At 43.4% G+C, this 19,501-nt stretch overlaps 1 protein-coding gene across 1 annotated transcript in view; it reads right to left on the reverse strand.

Annotated features, from left to right (window-relative positions):
• Positions 1-19,501, reverse strand: part of LOC126195110 (WD40 repeat-containing protein SMU1) — a 116,320-nt gene that overhangs the window by 76,851 nt on the left and 19,968 nt on the right. Inside the window, exons 3-4 of the mRNA XM_049933580.1 lie at positions 17,089-17,232; positions 9,486-9,600 (exon numbers count right to left, since the gene is read on the reverse strand). Coding sequence (XP_049789537.1) covers positions 9,486-9,600; positions 17,089-17,232 — 259 coding nt within the window. The remainder of the gene's footprint in view (positions 1-9,485; positions 9,601-17,088; positions 17,233-19,501) is intronic.

Raw genomic sequence — 19,501 nt, forward strand, 5'->3', positions numbered from 1 at the left:
TGAAGAATATGTGAACAATACATATATCCCTTGCCATAAAATCCTTTACAAAAAAAAAGAAGAAAATCAGAATTTAAAAAACAAAGATATAACAACAAAACAAAGAGGCAGGTACAGACCTATGGAAATAGCACTCAATGAGTTGTATGAATAAAAAGAGAACATTCTTCGGAGAAGATTCTCAGACCAAAAGAACATTCTCTGAGGAAGTTTTCAGTTTTGTATGCATAAAATATTTGAAGCATATTCCCTGATGAGGGAGTTCTTTCTCACTACCTCCCCTCCATCTTGATAAGTGTCTCAGTGTGTGTCCTCTGCTGCATCCAGCACAGAACACACACTTAATCTTACATTTCATTCACCTCACTCAAAGAGGGAAACTATTCAATGTACAAATATGGAACTGGCATAAATGTGTTCTGAAATCACGGAAAACCTAAATCAGGATGGCCAGATGCGGGATTGAACCGTCGTCCTCCCGAATGCGAGTCCAGTGTCTACCCACTGCTCCACCTCGCTCGGTCACTAAATCGTGGTCTGAAAAGTTATGTACCTAGTCAGTGGATAAGGATGGAAAAGATCCACCAAGGTTTAATGACAAAATTCAGAAGATGCTGAGGAAGCAGAGGCTGTTGCACTCTCAGTTCAATAGAGAATGCATAAATGACAGCAAGTGAAGGTTAATACAGATTCAAACATCTGTGAAAAGATTTATGCATGAAGTATACAACTACCACCATCACATCTCAGCAAAAAATATGAAAGAGAACTCAAGAAAGTTGTGGTGCTATGTAAAATTGTGAAGCTTCCATCCTCTCCAGAGGACACCACCTCGAAGTAGCACAGTCCGTGCGGATGGAGAGGCTTGTGTGTTCGCGTGAAGCTGAGGGCTTGCCGGCTGTAGGAACCAATGGTTGGTAAGGTCTTGGCCCATGGGCCAGACTAAGCGTGTCCCACAACGACTTGTCATCCCACATCCATTCCTTGTCCTTTCCCAACTCCTTAATACCCAACCCAAAGTGGGTTGCAACCCATGCTGAGGGGTGCATGGCACATGGGAAGATGTGTTGTGAATGGAGCCTCAGGGATACCAATCGACCTTCCTGAGTAATTAGCCTTGCACCGCATGAGGTTTCCGTGTTGTGGACCGATTAGATCCACAACTCTCGTGGGACCAAAATGAACATGAAAGAAAACAGAAATACTTCTCAAAACCCGAAAGTCTTGAAAGAGGATTGGAAAGTAATCAACTGGAAGGTTGGTGCAGCCTTCAGCTTATGCTGTGATTTCTGCTGAACCATCTGTATGCTATGCAATATGTATAACATTTTCTAGCTGTGCATATAGCTGAATGTTTGCAGGAACTCAATGCAACACCTGTGAAGGTTGAGACTGACGGAAGGGAGGAGCAAGGGAGGTGGGAGAAGGGGGAGGGGGGGGGGGGAGTCGTGTCACGGGCTAAACACTGAAACACTGAGATCATCACTCCCTCATTGGGTCCATGTGGAGTTTGTGATATCAGCCAGAAATCTGAATGACTTTAGTGATGTAAGTATTTGGTGTGATGAATTGCAGCTTGCTCACAATGAGTGAAAATAAAAGATAATGACAACGAGTAGGAAAAACATTAATGTTTGATCACAGTATTGGCAGTATGCCGCTTAATCATTTGCACTCCATAATGCAGAAACAGGGTGTCTCAGTGCACTCTTATTAAAATCTTCACCACCTGGGTAGCATATGTGCCACAGAGGATTGTGCAAGTCTCTTTATGGAAATAATGAGGCCACTGACAAACAATTAAAGTATACATTAAAACAAAAAGTGTGCTTTCACTGAAATATATTTATGTAATCATTGCAATACAAAAGCATTCATTGTGTGATATTTATTGAAACCCTTAATTGTTTAAAATGAATCACTGTCATCATCAAAATCATCCTTATATTTGTCTGCACATAGATATTCCTCTAAAAGCTTAACAATCTCTTCCTCAGAAAGGACTGGGCACAAAGAACTAGCCATTTTACACCTACTAACTTGAACATAATAATTACAAACTTTCTCTCAACACAACTGTTACAGTGTGGCACTGGGTCAACACAGGCTTCCTGTGATAGTAGCACTATGCAGCACTGATGCCTAGTATAGACAGATTTGAGAATGGTGCAATGGAGAGCTATGAAAAATCGTGTTGACTGAGGTTCAACACAGGATTGAATAACATCGGGGACAGGCTACAACCCTGTCTCACTCCCTTCCCAACCGCTGCTTCCCTTTCATGCCCCTCGACTCTTATAACTGCCATCTGGTTTCTGTACAAATTGTAAATAGCCTTTCGCTCCCTGTATTTTACCCCTGCCACCTTAAGAATTTGAAAGAGAGTATTCCAGTCAACATTGTCGAGAGCTTTCTCTAAGTCCACAAATGCTAGAAATGTAGGTTTGCCTTTTCTTAATCTATTTTCTAAGATAAGTCGTAGGATCAGTATTGCCTCACGTGTTCCAACATTTCTGCGGAATCCAAACTGATCTTCCCCTAGGTCGGCTTCTACCAGCTTTTCCATTCGTCTGTACAGAATTCGCGTTAATATTTTTCAGCTGTGACTTATTAAACTGATAGTTCGGTAATTGTCACATCTGTCAACACCTGCTTTCTTTGGGATTGGAATTATTACATTCTTCTTGAAGTCTGAGGGTATTTCGCCTGTCTCATACATCTTGCTCACGAGATGGTAGAGTTTTGTCAGGACTGGCTCTCCCAAGGCCGTCAGTAGTTCCAATGGAATGTTGTCTACTCCCAGGGCCTTGTTTCGACTCGGGTCTTTCAGTGCTCTGTCAAACTCTTCACACAGTATCCTATCTCCCATCTCATCTTCATCTACATCCTCTTCCATTTCAATAATATTGTCCTCAAGTACATTGCCCTTGTATAGACCCTCTATATACTCCTTCCACCTTTCTGCTTTCCCTTCTTTGCTTAGAACTGGGTTTCCATCTTAGCTCTTGATATTCATACAAGTGGCTCTCTTTTCTCCAAATGTCTCTCTAATTTTCCTGTAGGCAGTATCTATCTTACCCCTAGTGAGATAAGCCTCTACATCCTTACATTTGTCCTCTAGCCATCCCTGCTTAGCCATTTTGCACTTCCTGTTGATCTCATTTTTGAGACGTTTGTATTCCCTTTTGCCTGCTTCATTTATTGCGTTTTTATATTTTCTCCTTTCATCAATTAAATTCAATATTTCTTCTGTTACCCAAGGATTTCTACTAGCCCTCGTCTTTTTACCAACTTGATCCTCTGCTGCCTTCACTACTTCGCCCCTCTGAGCTACCCATTCTTCTTCTACATGCTCTCCCTGAAACTCTGTACAACCTCTGGTTTAGTCAATTTATCCAGGTCCCATCTCCTTAAATTCCCACCTTTTTGCAGTTTCTTCAGTTTTAATCTACAGTTCATAACCAATAGATTGTGGTCAGAGTCCACATCTGCCCCTGGAAATGTCTTACGATTTAAAACCTGGTTCCTAAATCTCTGTCTTACCATTATACACTCCTGGAAATGAAAAAAGAACACATTGACACCGGTGTGTCAGACCCACCATACTTGCTCCGGACACTGCGAGAGGGCTGTACAAGCAATGATCACACACACGGCACAGCGGACACACCAGGAACCGCGGTGTTGGCCGTCGAATGGCGCTAGCTGCGCAGCATTTGTGCACCGCCGCCGTCAGTGTCAGCCAGTTTGCCGTGGCATACGGAGCTCCATCGCAGTCTTTAACACTGGTAGCATGCCGCGACAGCGTGGACGTGAACCGTATGTGCAGTTGACGGACTTTGAGCGAGGGCGTATAGTGGGCATGCGGGAGGCCGGGTGGACGTACCGCCGAATTGCTCAACACGTGGGGCGTGAGGTCTCCACAGTACATCGATGTTGTCGCCAGTGGTCGGCGGAAGGTGCACGTGCCCGTTGACCTGGGACCGGACCGCAGCGACGCACGGATGCACGCCAAGACCGTAGGATCCTACGCAGTGCCGTAGGGGACCGCACCGCCACTTCCCAGCAAATTAGGGACACTGTTGCTCCTGGGGTATCGGCGAGGACCATTCGCAACCGTCTCCATGAAGCTGGGCTACGGTCCCGCACACTGTTAGGCCGTCTTCCGCTCACGCCCCAACATCGTGCAGCCCGCCTCCAGTGGTGTCGCGACAGGCGTGAATGAAGGGACGAATGGAGACGTGTCGTCTTCAGCGATGAGAGTCGCTTCTGCCTTGGTGCCAATGATGGTCGTATGCGTGTTTGGCGCCGTGCAGGTGAGCGCCACAATCAGGACTGCATACGACCGAGGCACACAGGGCCAACAGCCGGCATCATGGTGTGGGGAGCGATCTCCTACACTGGCCGTACACCACTGGTGATCATCGAGGGGACACTGAATAGTGCACGGTACATCCAAACCGTCATCGAACCCATCGTTCTACCATTCCTAGACTGGCAAGGGAACTTGCTGTTCCAACAGGACAATGCACGTCCGCATGTATCCCGTGCCACCCAACGTGCTCTAGAAGGTGTAAGTCAACTACCCTGGCCAGCAAGATCTCCGGATCTGTCCCCCATTGAGCATGTTTGGGACTGGATGAAGCGTCGTCTCACGCGGTCTGCACGTCCAGCACGAATGCTGGTCCAACTGAGGCGGCAGGTGGAAATGGCATGGCAAGCCGTTCCACAGGACTACATCCAGCATCTCTACGATCGTCTCCATGGGAGAATAGCAGCCTGCATTGCTGCGAAAGGTGGATATACACTGTACTAGTGCCGACATTGTGCATGCTCTGTTGCCTGTGTCTATGTGCCTGTGGTTCTGTCAGTGTGATCATGTGATGTATCTGACCCCAGGAATGTGTCAATAAAGTTTCCCCTTCCTGGGACAATGAATTCACGGTGTTCTTATTTCAATTTCCAGGAGTGTATAATCTATCTGAAACCTTCCAATATCTCCAGGGTTCTTCCATGTATACAACCTTCTTTCACGATTCTTGAACCAAGTGTTAGCTATGATTAAGTTATGCTCTGTGCAAAATTCTACCAGACGGCTTCCTCTTTCATTTCTCTCCCCCAATCCATATTCACCCACTATGTTTCTTTCTCTCGCTTTTCCTACTCTCGAATTCCGGTCACCCATGACTATTAAATTTTCGTCTCCCTTCACTACCTGAATAATTTCTTTTATCTCATCATACATTTCATCAATTTCTTCATCAACTGCAGAACTAGTTGGCATATAAACTTGTACTACTGTAGTAGGCATGGGCTTCGTGTCCATCTTGGCCACAATAATGCGTTCACTATGTTGTTGGTAGTAGCTTACCCGCACTCCTGTTTTTTTATTCATTATTAAACCTACTCCTGCATTACCCATATACCAGTACAGAATTCACTGTCTTTCCATCTGGAAATACCCAACTTGCTTTACAACAATATTCTGAAAAGGAAAGTTGCTACTCACCATATAGCGGAGATGCTGAGTTGCAGACAGACACAAGAAAAAGATTTTCACAGTTAAAGCTTTTGGCCTATGGCCTTTGTCAACAATAGACACACATATGTATGCGCACACACACACACACACACACACACACACACACACACACACACACACGACTGCAGTCTTAGGCAACTGAAACCACACTGCAAGCAGCAGCACCAGAGCGTGATGGGAGTAGCGACTGGGTGGGGGAAAGGGGGAGGCTGGGGTGGGGGAGGGATAGTATGGTGGGGATTTGTGGGCAGTGAAGTGCTGCAGGTTGGGCAACGGGCAGGGGAGAGGTGAGGGGGAGGAGGGGGAGGGAGAGTAGCAGAAAAGGAGAGAAATAGAGAGAAACAAATAAACAAATAAAATAAAATACAATAAATAAAAGACTGGGTGTGGTGGTGGAATGACGGCTGTCTAGTGCTAGAATGGGAGCATGGAAGGGGCTGAATGGGTGAGGACAGCGACTAATGAAGGTTGAGGCCAGGAGGGTTACGGGAACGAAGGATGTATTGCAGGAAAAGTTCCCACCTGCGAAATTCAGAATGGTGTTGGTGGGAATGATCCATATGGTACAGGCAGTGACGCAGTCATTGAAATGAAGGGTATCATGTTTGGCAGTGTGCTCAGCAACAGGGTGATCGACTTGTTTTTTGGCCACAGTTTTTCAGTGGCCATTCAGGCAGGCAGACAGCTTGGTGGTTGTCATGCCTACATAGAATGCAGCACAGTGGTTGCAGCTTAGCATGCAGACCACATGACTGGTTTCACAGGTAGTCCTGCCTTTGATGGGATAGGTGATGTTAGTGACCGGACTGGAGTAGGTGGTGGTGGGAGGTTGTATGGGACATACAACATGAATATAACATAGATATAAGCAAAATTCTTTAAAACTGGAACCATGACCCACTTAATTAAATCTGATTACCAGTTCTCAATGGACCAATGAACAAGGATTATTCCCTTTTACGAGAGCATGTGAACTTCAGCCAATCAAAGCTTTATTTTCTATTCTGCCTAAAACCTCTTCATTAATTCACTGCATTTCTTCTTCCTTTCATCCGCCCATTTTTTCCCTGATGTTTCTTTTGTTGAGATTTGTCCAGTTTTCTCATTTCTGATCTTACTTCTGAACTGTTTTCTGGCCTCAATTTCTTCTTCTGAAATTTTTCTATTGTTGGAGGTCTTCCTGTGTTCCTTTCATCCACCTGGTCTTCCATTTGCTTGCTTTAACAAAGCTAATTTTTTGTCAGTGTGTCTGTTTTCATCCATCCTACATAGATGCCCATAGAAGTGTATGCATATTTTTCCTAAATTCACATGTGATGTCTGTGTGTTCTTGGAGTTGCTTTGTAGGTTGTCTGACACAAATGCCATCTCCGAGAACAGTGCTATAGATTTTTCTGAAAATTTTTCATTCTTGATTCCTATGTGATAAATTTTTGTCGCCCCTCTAATTACAGTTGTTTCTCCTGCATGCAAGGCTTTTGGTACAACAACCATATTGTAGTGAAGTAGTCTTGCATTATGAGTTGTCTTTTGTTGTTGTGACTCCATGTCAGTTTGGTTTTTGCAATTTGAATATTCTTTCTGTGTTGGAGACTATGTTCAGTCCTTTGGGTTGGATGGATTCTCCTCTGATTTGGTGTCCTTATACTGAATTTTTTCATAGGAAATTTGGAGTCCAGTTTTGCAGAAGATTTGATATAGTTTATCAAGTGCTAGTTTCACTTCATCTTTGTTGTTTGTTGATATAGCCAGGTCATCTGCAAGGGCCAAGCACTTCCTCTCTTTTTTTTTCCAATTTGGATACCTTTGATGTGCTTCTCCCATTCCTGATTATTTTTCCAAAACAATGTTGAACAAGATTGGCAATAAGCCATCACCTCGCTGGACTCCTGTGTGAACTTCAAATGAGTTTGAGATTTCTCCCACAAATTTCATTTTTAAAGAGTTTCCTGATAAGATTATGTAGATGATGGCCCTGGTCTGTTTATCAACTCTTGATGCTTCTGGGCTATTAAACAACTTTTGTTTGTCAAGCTTTTTGAAATCCACAAATGTGACTGTAGTGTTCTGGCACCGTCTGGTGTGCAGTATGGCTTAGAGTTGCCAGATCTGTTCAATACAGGATCTCCCTTTCCTGAATCTTGCCTGATGCTCACCAGTCTGTGGCTCTGGTTATGGATCAAGTTGGTTCAGCAAGGATTTAGAGATAATGTTATATGTTACTGGGAGAAATTTATATATGCAATCCTATATACCAGATTTATCAGATAGTTGCGAAAAGGTGGTCCTTAAGCTAAATTTGTCCAAAACAAATAACATGCACAAGAAATACGTAACTGCAAGACAAATTATGTTGAATGACACTGGTGAAAAAAATTTTAACAAATATGTTTATATGAGACAGTTAATTAGTATCCAAGGAAACTTAAAATTTGAAATTTTTCACCGAAACAATCTATGTTGGAGGGTTCATGAAAGAAACACAAATCTAATATGCTAACAAATCAAAAACGGTTGTTTTCAAAAAGTGTATTCATCCTGTACTAATGTATGGTTGTCAGGCTTAGATTTTAAACAAGTTTTTCAAAAGAAAACTCAGCTCAGAGATCTATGGGAAGGTTACTGCTATGTCTCACTGAGAAGGATGGGAGGAAGGAAGGAAGGAAGGAAGGAAAATCAGTGTTTAACATCCTGTCGACATCAAGGTCATTAGAGACGAGAGTACATGCTCTGAATGTTTCAAGGATGGGGAAGGAAATCGGCTGTGCCTTTTCAAAGGAATCATCCCATCATTTGTCTAGAGTGATTAAGGGAAATTATGTCTCATAAAAAAGATCAAAAAAGAAGTGATGGCATAAGAACACCAGCAGTAATTCAGGATGCTGTGGAGAGGGAAGGGCTCTAAAATGGAAATGGGCAGGACATATTGCATGAAGAAGTGATAAACAACACATATAGGCAGTACTAAACTGGAGGCCCACTGAAAGATCACGAGGTGGACCACCTGACCATTGAGATAAAAAAATAAATAAATAAATAAAAATAAAAAAAACTGAAGAACTGACAGAGAATATCAGGAGATAAAGAGGCATGGAAACAGTGATTGAAATTGCGTTTGTTAGTTTAAAAGTCTATTAAAGGTGTGCTGTTATAGCTCCACTTTCACTGTCAGGTCATCAGATGCATAATGTACCTCCACTGGATGCAAACCAAATTAGGTGACACACTAAACCAAACTAAATTAAACTCTGCCTGAACAGGCCATGAAGGCCCAATGGTACCGACTGGCTGCCGTGTCATCCTCAGCCCATAGGCATCACTGGATGCAGATATGGAGGCACATGTGGTCAGCACATTGCTCTCCCGGCCGTATGTCAGTTTATGACACCTGAGCCACTACTTTTCAATCAAGTAGCTCTTCCGTTTGCCTCACTAGGGTTGAGTGCACCCCACTTGCCAACAGCACTCAGCAGACCGGAAGGTCATCCATCGAAGTGTTAGCCCAGCCAGACAGCGCTTAACTTCGATGATCTGACGGGAACCAGTGTTACCACAGTGGCAAGGTCAATGGCGAAGCAACACTCTATCCTTCATAAATCCATCAATGTGTGCATAGATTTGACATTTACTTCAACACAAGCATACTATGCCATTTTCCAAGTCAATGTCGAGCTGACACGTAATGTTGATTAAATATAATGTACACTCAAAACTTCAGTTATAGCAATCCCTGTCACCATTTCAGCCAACATGTGAGGAAGGGTTAATTTGCAGTCTGCTAGTCTCCAGTTATAGAAGTTCTTATAAACCACAATACTCATGAACAAAATGACACATCCACAAAGAACAACAACTCAAAATTATTAATTATTTCACACATAAAGTTAATGTCTGCAAGCAAAGGCATTTTCAAAGTAAAAATACATCATTTCATGTAACCAACCTAGATGAATATATCTCTCCGGTTCCTGCTGCTTCATCATAATCATTGGATCTGTCTGTCTAAGAAGTGATCGAGCTGCTCCCAGTTCACGTAGTTCAATCAGTTCTAACACAACCTGAAAAAAAAAAAGAACAAACATTACACATTGCCAATACCTGGTCACTTTTCCTAAAAAGGGCAATGAACAGGGCAAGAAAAATACAATGACCGTGATAGGATAACAACAAAGATACATCATTAGGCTGACTTGACACTTAAGAGTTCTCTACAGTCTGATTTAAACTAGTGGTCAATTTACAGTTCGCAACCTGCACGGCTCCTGCCACAAACAAACCAATAGGGCCTGTCAACATCAGCTCCCAAAGCATTGCCACTTCCATTGCACTGCCCTGCCTAAGGCTTTATGCCAGAAAGTCCTCACGAAGCTGTTGTAGTGAGAGGTTTGGGTGACATTTATCTTCATGTGCCTTACAATGTGTGATGAAAGCAGTTGAAAGATGGGCAGACTAAGGCTGTACACACCAAGGAAACTTTCAAAAAATGTCAGACATGGCGTGATTATATGCAGTCAGTTGGTTGAATTCAAGTGTTCTTTGAGGGAGTATTTTGAGAGAGATGGGGATTCAGGAGTGCCTCTAGTTCCTTTGGATAAAGAGGTGGAGCAAACTGCAGCAGCTCTAGAGATCAGCGAATGATAAGTGATAAGAATCTGCAAGGAGAAATTTGTGAAAGAAAAATCAGGTGAGTCGTCTGACCTGGAGACACCTGGGAAGAAGAGTGTTGTGACTCGTTGATCTTTCAAAGTGCTGCCGCGCAGTTACGCGCGTCCTCTACAATGCGGCGCTGTCTTCCAGCCATGCAGCAGCAGTACCACCTAAGCGGCCAGCCAGCCAGCCAGCGGCCGCTAGACTCAGACTCAGTTATGATTTGACTGTTAAAGCGTACACACGTCTTACTCTGTTTACTCGATCTGTGACTTTCATGTATTGCGTCTTCCTTGAAATATATTTGTTCAACTTGAAGTTATAACAATTGGCAACGAGGTAGTGATTTTTCTTTTCCATCGTTGACCCACATGTTTCCATGGCTACTTTAGAGCAACTATTGCAAGGTCTCATAGAACAGCAAACGCTTCTCACAAATGCAATTCGTGATTTCGTCGCGGCATAAAATGCACGGCGTCTCTCGTCGTCATCTCTACCTCCTTTTCCTCCTTACGACGAGACGGTGGAAGACTGGTCTGATTACGAAAAACGTCTTCGACAACACTTCTTGCAATTTCATGTCGCGGACGAACAAACATGTAAGTCTCTGTTCCTTTCATGGATTTCACCTCAAATGTATTGGTTGTTGTCGCAATTGGCTCCTTTGAAAGATCCTGCATCTTTGTCCTTTGCTAAATGTGCTCACTTCTGTCCATCTATTTTCAAAAGCAACATATGTGGTAGCCTCTCATGTTGCCTTTTATCGTTGCCAAAAACAACTGAATCAATCCTATCGCACTTGGGCTGCTGAACTTCACGGCCTCAGTAGAAAGTGTCAATTTGTTACCGAAGTTCACAAAGAATCCTACGCCGATTCCATGGTACGGGATGCTATTATCCGATCGGCGCCCGACAAAGCAGTTAGGCAACGTGCCCTTCAGTTGGCAAATCCAACTCTAGATGAAGTCCTAGCCATTGCTCAGGCTTTTGAAATTTCTCGCGCCACTAGAGTGCAAATAGAGGCATAGGGCGAAATACAACCTCTATGCGATGTTGACGAAGCGTGTGGCGTGCCCCTGCTGGCCGACGTGGCCGCAGTACGCTCCCTAGCACAGCCCCAGCCTAACCGCAAACAAACCTCTAAGAAACTGCAGCAAAACCCATGGCAACTTCCTTCATATCCGCGGTGTTTTATGAAACATGCACGAGAAGATTGTCCACAACGTTGGGCCATGTGTCACAAATGCAAGAAAAAAAAGGGTCATGTGTCATCCGTTTGCAAATTCGACCGCATACATGATGTTCATGAACATGACGCTGCTTCTGATTCTGTGTTGTCTGTCAATTGTAATTCTTCCCTTTCTGGGAAGTTATTCCTCACTGTCCAAATACTTGGTCGAGATGTTCGCATGCAGGTGGATACTGGTTCTGCTGCCACTATCATCAAATCTCAGATGTATCTTCAGTTGGATTCTCCAATCCTGTCACCTGTCACTAGGCAATTATGGACTTACAATAAACAGAAGACTTCTCTCTTGGGACAATTTGATGCTGAGGTATCTTACAAATCTGTCGTTCGCACTGTTCCCATATTTGTGGTCGGCCACAGTAACACAGAGAATCTTTTTGGTTTTGATGCCTTTCACGTTTTTGCGTTCTCCATAGATGACTCTGTCAATATCGTCTCCGATGCTATTCCTTATGCTCACTTGGATTCCTTGTCGATGACATTTTCGTCCCTTTTTTCTCCTGGGTTAGGCCGTGCAAACGACTTTGAAGCTCATATCACTCTCAAACCCACTGCTCAGCCTAAGTTTTTTTGGGCTCGGCCCATTCCTGTGGCCCTTCATGATCAGGTCAAACGGGAGCTGGATTGTCTCACTGCTTCAGGGGTCTTGCTTCCTGTCGCTTCCAGTGAGTGGTCCTCTCCTGTCGTCGTTGCTAAGCCAAATGGTGATATTCATCTCTGTGGTGATTTCAAAGCCACTGTAAATGCTCAATGCCTTATGGACACTTAGCCTACGCCTTGACCTGAAAAATTGTTCACTAAACTTGCTGGAGGCCAGTATTTTTCTAAACTGTCAGAAGCTTATCATCAACTTCCTCTCAACACTGCTTCCCGGCAGTTTCTGGTCCTTAACACGCCTTTCGGCCTCTATCAATACCAACGATTGCCATTCGGGGTTGCCAGCGCCCCTGCTCTCTTTCAGCGATTCTTGGAACAATTATTGCTCACTGTCCCTGAGTGTATAAATTACCAGGACGACATTATTGTCACTGGCTCCAACACTGACGAACATTTTCAAAATCTCCACACACTTTTTCATGTCTTACATACTGCCGGTCTTAATTTTTTCGGGCATCTATCACGTACTTGGGGTTTCAACTCTCTCGGGATGGTATTCGTCCGCTTCAGCACACTGTCACTGCGATCGATGCCCTTCCTCGCCCTACATCTGTTAAGGAACTGCAGGCCTTCTTGGGGAAAATAGCATACTATCACAAGTTTTTACTGTATGCTGCTTCGGTGGCTCAGCCGTTGCATCACCTGTTGCATAAAAACGTGCCTTTTCACTGGTCTGCGTCATGCGATGCGGCTTTCCAGAAATTGAAGACTATGCTGAAACAGGCCCCGTGCCTGGCTACTTATCAACCTGGCCAACATCTTGTTCTTGCCACGGACGCCTCTCAATACAGGGTCGGTGCAGTCCTTGCGCACCGGTTTTCTGATGGTTCTGAACAACCCTCCAAAACGCTCATGGATGCCCAACAAAAGTATTCTCAAATTGAAAAAGAAGCTTTGGCCATTATTTATGCTCTTCATAAGTTTGGTGTTTTTCTCTATGGATCCAAATTTCATCTTGTTACGGATCACAAGCCACATGTTTCCTTGTTTCATCCATCAATGTCACTTCCCGACAAGGCTGCACACCGCCTCCAGCATTGGGCTCTTTACTTGTCTCGTTTCAATTATGAGACTCATTTCCGGCTGACGGCTCAACATGCGAATGCTGATGCACTGTCTCATCTTCCCATGGGTCCTGATCTGGCATTCGACAGGGACGAACTTTTGTGTTTCTACCTGGATGTTGCCGAGCAGTGGGTTGTGGACGGGTTCCCCATCACCGGGGACCGGCTGGCGGCTGCTACGGATTCTTACCCTACCCTCTCCTGGGTTTTACGCTGTATTCAGAAGGGTTGGCCAGATCGTCCGTCCGCTAAGACTTCTGATCCGTTGCGGAACTACTACGCTTTGCGTTATCGCCTCACGGCTTGGGGTAGTGTTATCCTCCTTTCCACCAAAAATGCTTCGCCGTGTGTTGTGGTACCTGCATCTTTGCGTACTTCAGTCTTGCGCCTCCTTCATCAAGGGCACTGGGGTGTCTCTCGCACAAAATCTCTGGCACGCCGTCATGTGTATTGGCCCGGCATCGACTCTGAAATCACACACATGGTCGCTGCCTGTGGCCCTTGTGCATCACAGGCCACCGCCCCGAAGTCATCTTTGTCACCGTGGCCTTCGCCTGAGAAGCCCTGGGAGTGTATTCATATTGACTTCGCAAGACCTTTTTTAGGTACTTATTGGCTTCTCGTTACTGATGCCTACTCTAACTTTCCTTTGATTGTCCGTTGCACGTCACCTACCACCGCGGTAACCACCAGTGCTCTAGCTCGCATTTTCACTTTGGAAGTCCATCCCTCTACTCTTGTTACTGATAATGGTCCGCAATTTGCCTCTTCCGATTTTGCGGATTTTTGTGCCCGTCATGGCATCATGCATGTCATGGCCCCTCCATTCCATCCACAGTCAAACGGTGAGGCTGAACGACTGGTCCGCACATTTAAGGCTCAGATGAGGAAACTCCTGACTTCTTCTGCGGCTGATGATGCGCTTCTCCTATTTCTGGCTTCTTACCGTTTCACCTCCATGGGTGACCACAGCCCGGCTGAGCTCTTACATGGCCGACAGCCCCACACGCTACTTCATCTTCTGCGGCCTTCTACCTCACGGCCGCGGGTGCCTTCGCTTGGCTGGTTCACCGATGACAACCTTGTATGGGTACGGGGATACGGCAGGCGGCCAAAATGGAGTCCTGGCCACATCTTACGACACTGTGGCCAACGCCTGTATGAAATCCAGACGGACACGGGTATTGCAGTGCGTCATTCGGACCAGCTTCGGCCTCGAGTGCCAGCAACGCCTGTTCTGGATGCCGCTACACCACCTTCGGCTCTACCTGATGCTCGGGATACTGGAATCTCTCATTACTCACAACGCAGTCCTCTCACCATCATATCGATGCCAGCACAAGAACTGACGCCACCAGGAGACGTGCCCATGCAGGAACCAGATGACCATCATCTGTCGGAGCAACTCTACTCGCCTCCTTCTCCTACGGACACGGACACATCGCCCATGTCTCCTGTTATAACAACCGGACTTGCCGCAACAGGCAGATTGGTGCACGGGGCCCCAGCAGATTCGACCCCCACGTCTCCTGTCATCTCGACCCATTATCATTGGGGACACATCCATCCATACGGGAAGCCTCCTCCTCGAGACTTTACGGCCAGTCAAACAACACCTATGGACATTATCAATCTACAGGCCACCTCCATCAAGACCTGTGCAAAAACTTCAAAGGGTGGAAAAGTGTTGTGACTCGCCGATCTTTCAAAGTTCCGCTGCCCAGTTACACGCGTCCTCTACATGCGGCACTGTCTGCCAGCCATGCTGCAGCAGCGCCACCTAAGCGGCCAACCAGCCAGCAGCCACTAGACTCAGACTCAGTTATGATTTGACTGTTAAAGCGTACATACGTCTTACTCTGTTTACTTGATCTGTTACTTTCATGTATTGCGTCTTCCTTGAAATATACTTGTTCAACTTGAAGTTATAAGAAAGAGGTACCTCGAGAAGAGGGTCACAAATCTGAACTGTTTTCAGGAAGATGCAATTCACTGTCAGATATATGTATATTATTTAAAGAAGGAGTATCCAACACAAAAAGTGACATGCTATCCATGTAGCAATGGTCCTATCTCAGGGCAGTAAATCATCCTTGTTATGAGTTGTGAAAAAGTTACAATTCCGCTATAAATCCATTTCTGGCCACAAGTTATTGTAACGCCAAGAAATTGCAGCCTGGTGATGCCACTTTCTTAAAGAATACATAGGGACAAATTTTTACTATATCATTTGGCTTGATGAAACATGGGTGGCTGCAAGACACAGTTTGAAAAATGGCTGGATAGACAACACTGTCAGCAACAGTATGGCAGCTCCGATAGGCAGAGGAAAAGGAATAATTGTAGCAAGTGCTGCAAATTCGAAGCTTTCATTGTCTGCTGTTATTCAGTTCAAACAATACTTCAGAGTACCATGAGGAGATGAATCACAATACCTTTATGCATGGTCATAATGTAATGAAAAACTCTGTAATTATTATGGATAACACTACATATCATTTCATTCAACAAGATAAAATTCCCACAAAAGTTAAGAAGAAAAATGACATCGTTTGCTGGCTAGACAGGTATAGTATGGGCTGGCAGTAATTTGACAACAAGGGCACAATTATTAGAACTTTTGTCACACCACAAGCCAGAGAATCCAGTTTACATTGTGGATGAAATAGCAAAAAAATACAGGCATTAAGTGCTCAGACTGCCTCCCTACTACTGCCATTTCCAAGCAATAGAGCTGATTAGGGGCACACATTAAATGTCATATTGCTGCAGAAAACAAAAAAAAATTACATTGACCGAAGTGGAATGCCTTTTGGAGGAGGCAGTTGAAAACGCAACACCAGAAGACTTCCTTAGCCAGCCAGTATGTTTTACCCAACAGATAAGCTTGCAAAATGGTTGGTACAAATTTTTGTCAGTCACAATCTTCCAGCAGCCAAGGTTGTCTTTGTAGATTCACATACAAACCACAAGCAGGCGAATTCCTCAGGAAAATACCCCATTCCTTATTCATTCAGTGCCACAATGTTTAGAGGTACTGACTCTAGTGGCTTCACACCATGCTTAATACTCCATGTGGAATCATATACATATATCCAACTGCTGTGTATTTAACTTATGGGAAAGTTAATTTCATTCACACATATCATTCCTGCAGTTTTATTTTAACAACATTCTTCACAATTTTACACACTGCACAATATTCCCTCTATAATTTGACACAGCATGCAATTTCAAGGAATGCACATCTGAAAAGTTTAAACTAGTGTATCCTCAGCTATTTCTGGCAAACTATAAGTGATACATGTAACATTGTTTTATCCTTTTACAGCTTAAGATCTTAGCGAACTGCCCTTGCTATATGTTTGAAGACAACAGTCTTGTTAACCCTGCCCACAAGAGGTGGCAGAGTTCATGCATGTAAACTGATAAGATCACATAATTACAAAGTTATTTTTAAAATTATTTAATCAGGTAGATAAAAAATCTACTTACCAAGCAGCCGCAGAAACCACACATAAAATACTGTTGTAATTGGCAAGCTTTTGGAGTGGCTCCTCCTTCAAGCAGAAGGGTTGAAGGGGAAGGAAGAAGGATGAAGGAAAAGGAATGGAGTGATCTTGGAAAGGCGATAGATTTTGGGAAGGTCACTCAGAACCGTGGGTCACGGGAGACTTAACATACGGGATGAGAAGGAAAGACTCAATATTGATTTTAAATTCTTTCAAACCATACAGACGATCTTACACGCAAAATTTAATGGAAACCTTTGAACCAAAGTTACTCACACACTGAATGAATCACTACCGTAATTCACGGAAAGCAGATTAAAAAAATTATGAAACAAGGGATTTGTATAAAATACAATAATAACTGACAATGCAGTAAAAGACTCTAAACTACAGTGATGAGCTGCTGTAGAAGTTCACCTGCTCATAGAGATCAATAAGCTTCTTGTCTGGAAGTTTAAGTGACTGAATTGCTTTAAGCACTGTATCCCAATGGCCATTATTGATGTCAGCCACAAAACCTTCAACACTGTCCACAGTGTTAAGGGAAACACCAGTCTCATCCTAGAACATAAACAACAAAACCTTTAGCACTGCACACTATATGATCTATAAATACACATTTTACCTCAAAACAGTGAGTAGTAACCTATAGAAAATACAACACAGGGTTATCATTTGCTGTCAAAATCATTAGGTTAATATGAATATAAATCTACAGAACAAAAAAACTATCATTCAAATTCTTACAGATCTCACATTTATGTGTACAGTACACAATAAATGGTTTCAGGAAGGAAATAGGAAAGATTACAATTCAACAGCCCATCTACAACAAAATCTCAGAGGTGGGGCACAAGCTCAGATTGTTTTAAGGATGGAAGAAGGAAATCGGCTATGCCCTTTCAAAAGAACCATGTCGGCATTTGCCTGGAGCGATTTAGGGAAATCGAGGGAATCTAAACCAGAATGGTCAGACACAGATTTCAATTGTCATCCCCCCAAATGCAAGTTTGGTGTGCTAACTACTGAGCCACATTGCTCGATTTGGCATCAGGGTTTACTAACTTTATGCAACATTATCACAAACTTGTGTCTCCCCGCTGTGTCAGCAGATCGTATTTTTTTTATTTTTATTTATTTATTTATTTATTTTTTTAATGTAATATGCACTACAAAAATTTTCCTTCCTGCAATTTCATAGTTGTCATAAGCAAAATCTTCAAGTATCAATACTCTCTAACAACTTCACTGAACAGTAAGCATGCTTTTATGGTAATGGTGTCACAAAGTTACTCAAAAAATGCGTACTGTATCAGACAATTCAAAGTGAGGAGAAAAGCCAAAAAGCATTGGCAATTTACTAGACAAATACATTGTCCATCGGTTCAATGAAACAACATAATATTTACATTCAAATTCGGAAAGCAACCACAAAATATACGTTACAAGGTACTTTCAACGAGTATTAGTTACTTAATTCCACTACAAAATTTTGAAAGAAAATGGTTCCCTTTCTACTGAAGCCATACCATATAGACCTAAAACTTGTAGAATTAGTCTGCAATCTTGCAAAAAGTAAGACCTGTAGCTGTAATATATCAAGCATCTCACACTCGAACCTGAAAAATAACTGTTCACACTTATACTGCTAATAAATAAATGTTGTACATTACCTCACCTGGCACAAGCCTTTTGACCAACAACGCTTCAGCAACTCGTGCCTCAACTTTGATGATTTCATTTTCAAGTGGTGTTTCAGTCAGCCTCACAAGGCTCAGTGAACCTCCTTACAGATCTTTCCATCAGAGAAAAATATGAGGTGGCCAACAGGAATCAAATCTGAGACCTCAACTTTACTAACCAAAAATGCTAACCACTAGACCACATGGTCAATTTGCTTCTGCTGCTTTGACATTAGCTTTCGTTGGTGCAACATTGGAAGATTAGAAAGGCCATGTATCATTCCAAACAAGTGTATTGACTACTGGAGGGGAGATACTCTTACAGACGAAGAAGCTGAAAATCTAATAAAATCAGTTGCCATGGATCTGAATAAAGAGTTAGCATCATCATCTGCACCTGAAACAGCTGACAGTGGATCAACACAAAGTTGTGGACAACAGCAACATCATCAGGGAAGGAAACTTTCACATAATGCCAGCAAAGTGTCACGAACAGCCAAAATGAGGTATAGTGTACGTCCTATTTCTGTTCTTATTCTACATAAGCACTTCATTCAGACAAGTAGTGCTTGACAGTGCTACATTTGTAACAGTACTGGAGTGTGTGTTACTGCTACATCTCCCTCAAATTTCTTTCCACTAGTGCATCAGAAGTCAGTTTCGATTCCATGGGCAGCACTGTTGCCATACTGTTTCCAGACAGCTTTACCTTCCTTAAAGTGTGGGTGTTTACACATCCCTCTACAATTTGTTTGTTGGCTCAGCACCAAGAATTCCCATGTTCTGGACATGTTGCATACTGTTCGTTTGTTTTGTTTTAGGGCACAAAAACAAATACATCAAACACACCCATGTTAGAACTGTAGAACATGAAGATGAAAAAGGAGTTAAAAACAACTAAACGCCGAGCCCAATCGATGGAAGGAAAGACAGCTAAAAACAGGGACTTCCACTCGGAAAAAGGTCCATAAAATACACCACAAAGACAACGGAGGTCCTGGACAAAAGATTAAATGTCCTTCACCATATAAAAAGTGAAATGCGGTCGACGGCACGCCGTTCACAAAAACAGCGGATAACTCATACAGCAAACACAAATTAGAAAATAAGTGGTAAAAAAAGTGCATTTGGTCAGGAAATGGCAAAAC

This window comes from Schistocerca nitens, chromosome 7 (assembly GCF_023898315.1).
Source record: "Schistocerca nitens isolate TAMUIC-IGC-003100 chromosome 7, iqSchNite1.1, whole genome shotgun sequence".
Taxonomy (NCBI): domain Eukaryota; kingdom Metazoa; phylum Arthropoda; class Insecta; order Orthoptera; family Acrididae; genus Schistocerca; species Schistocerca nitens.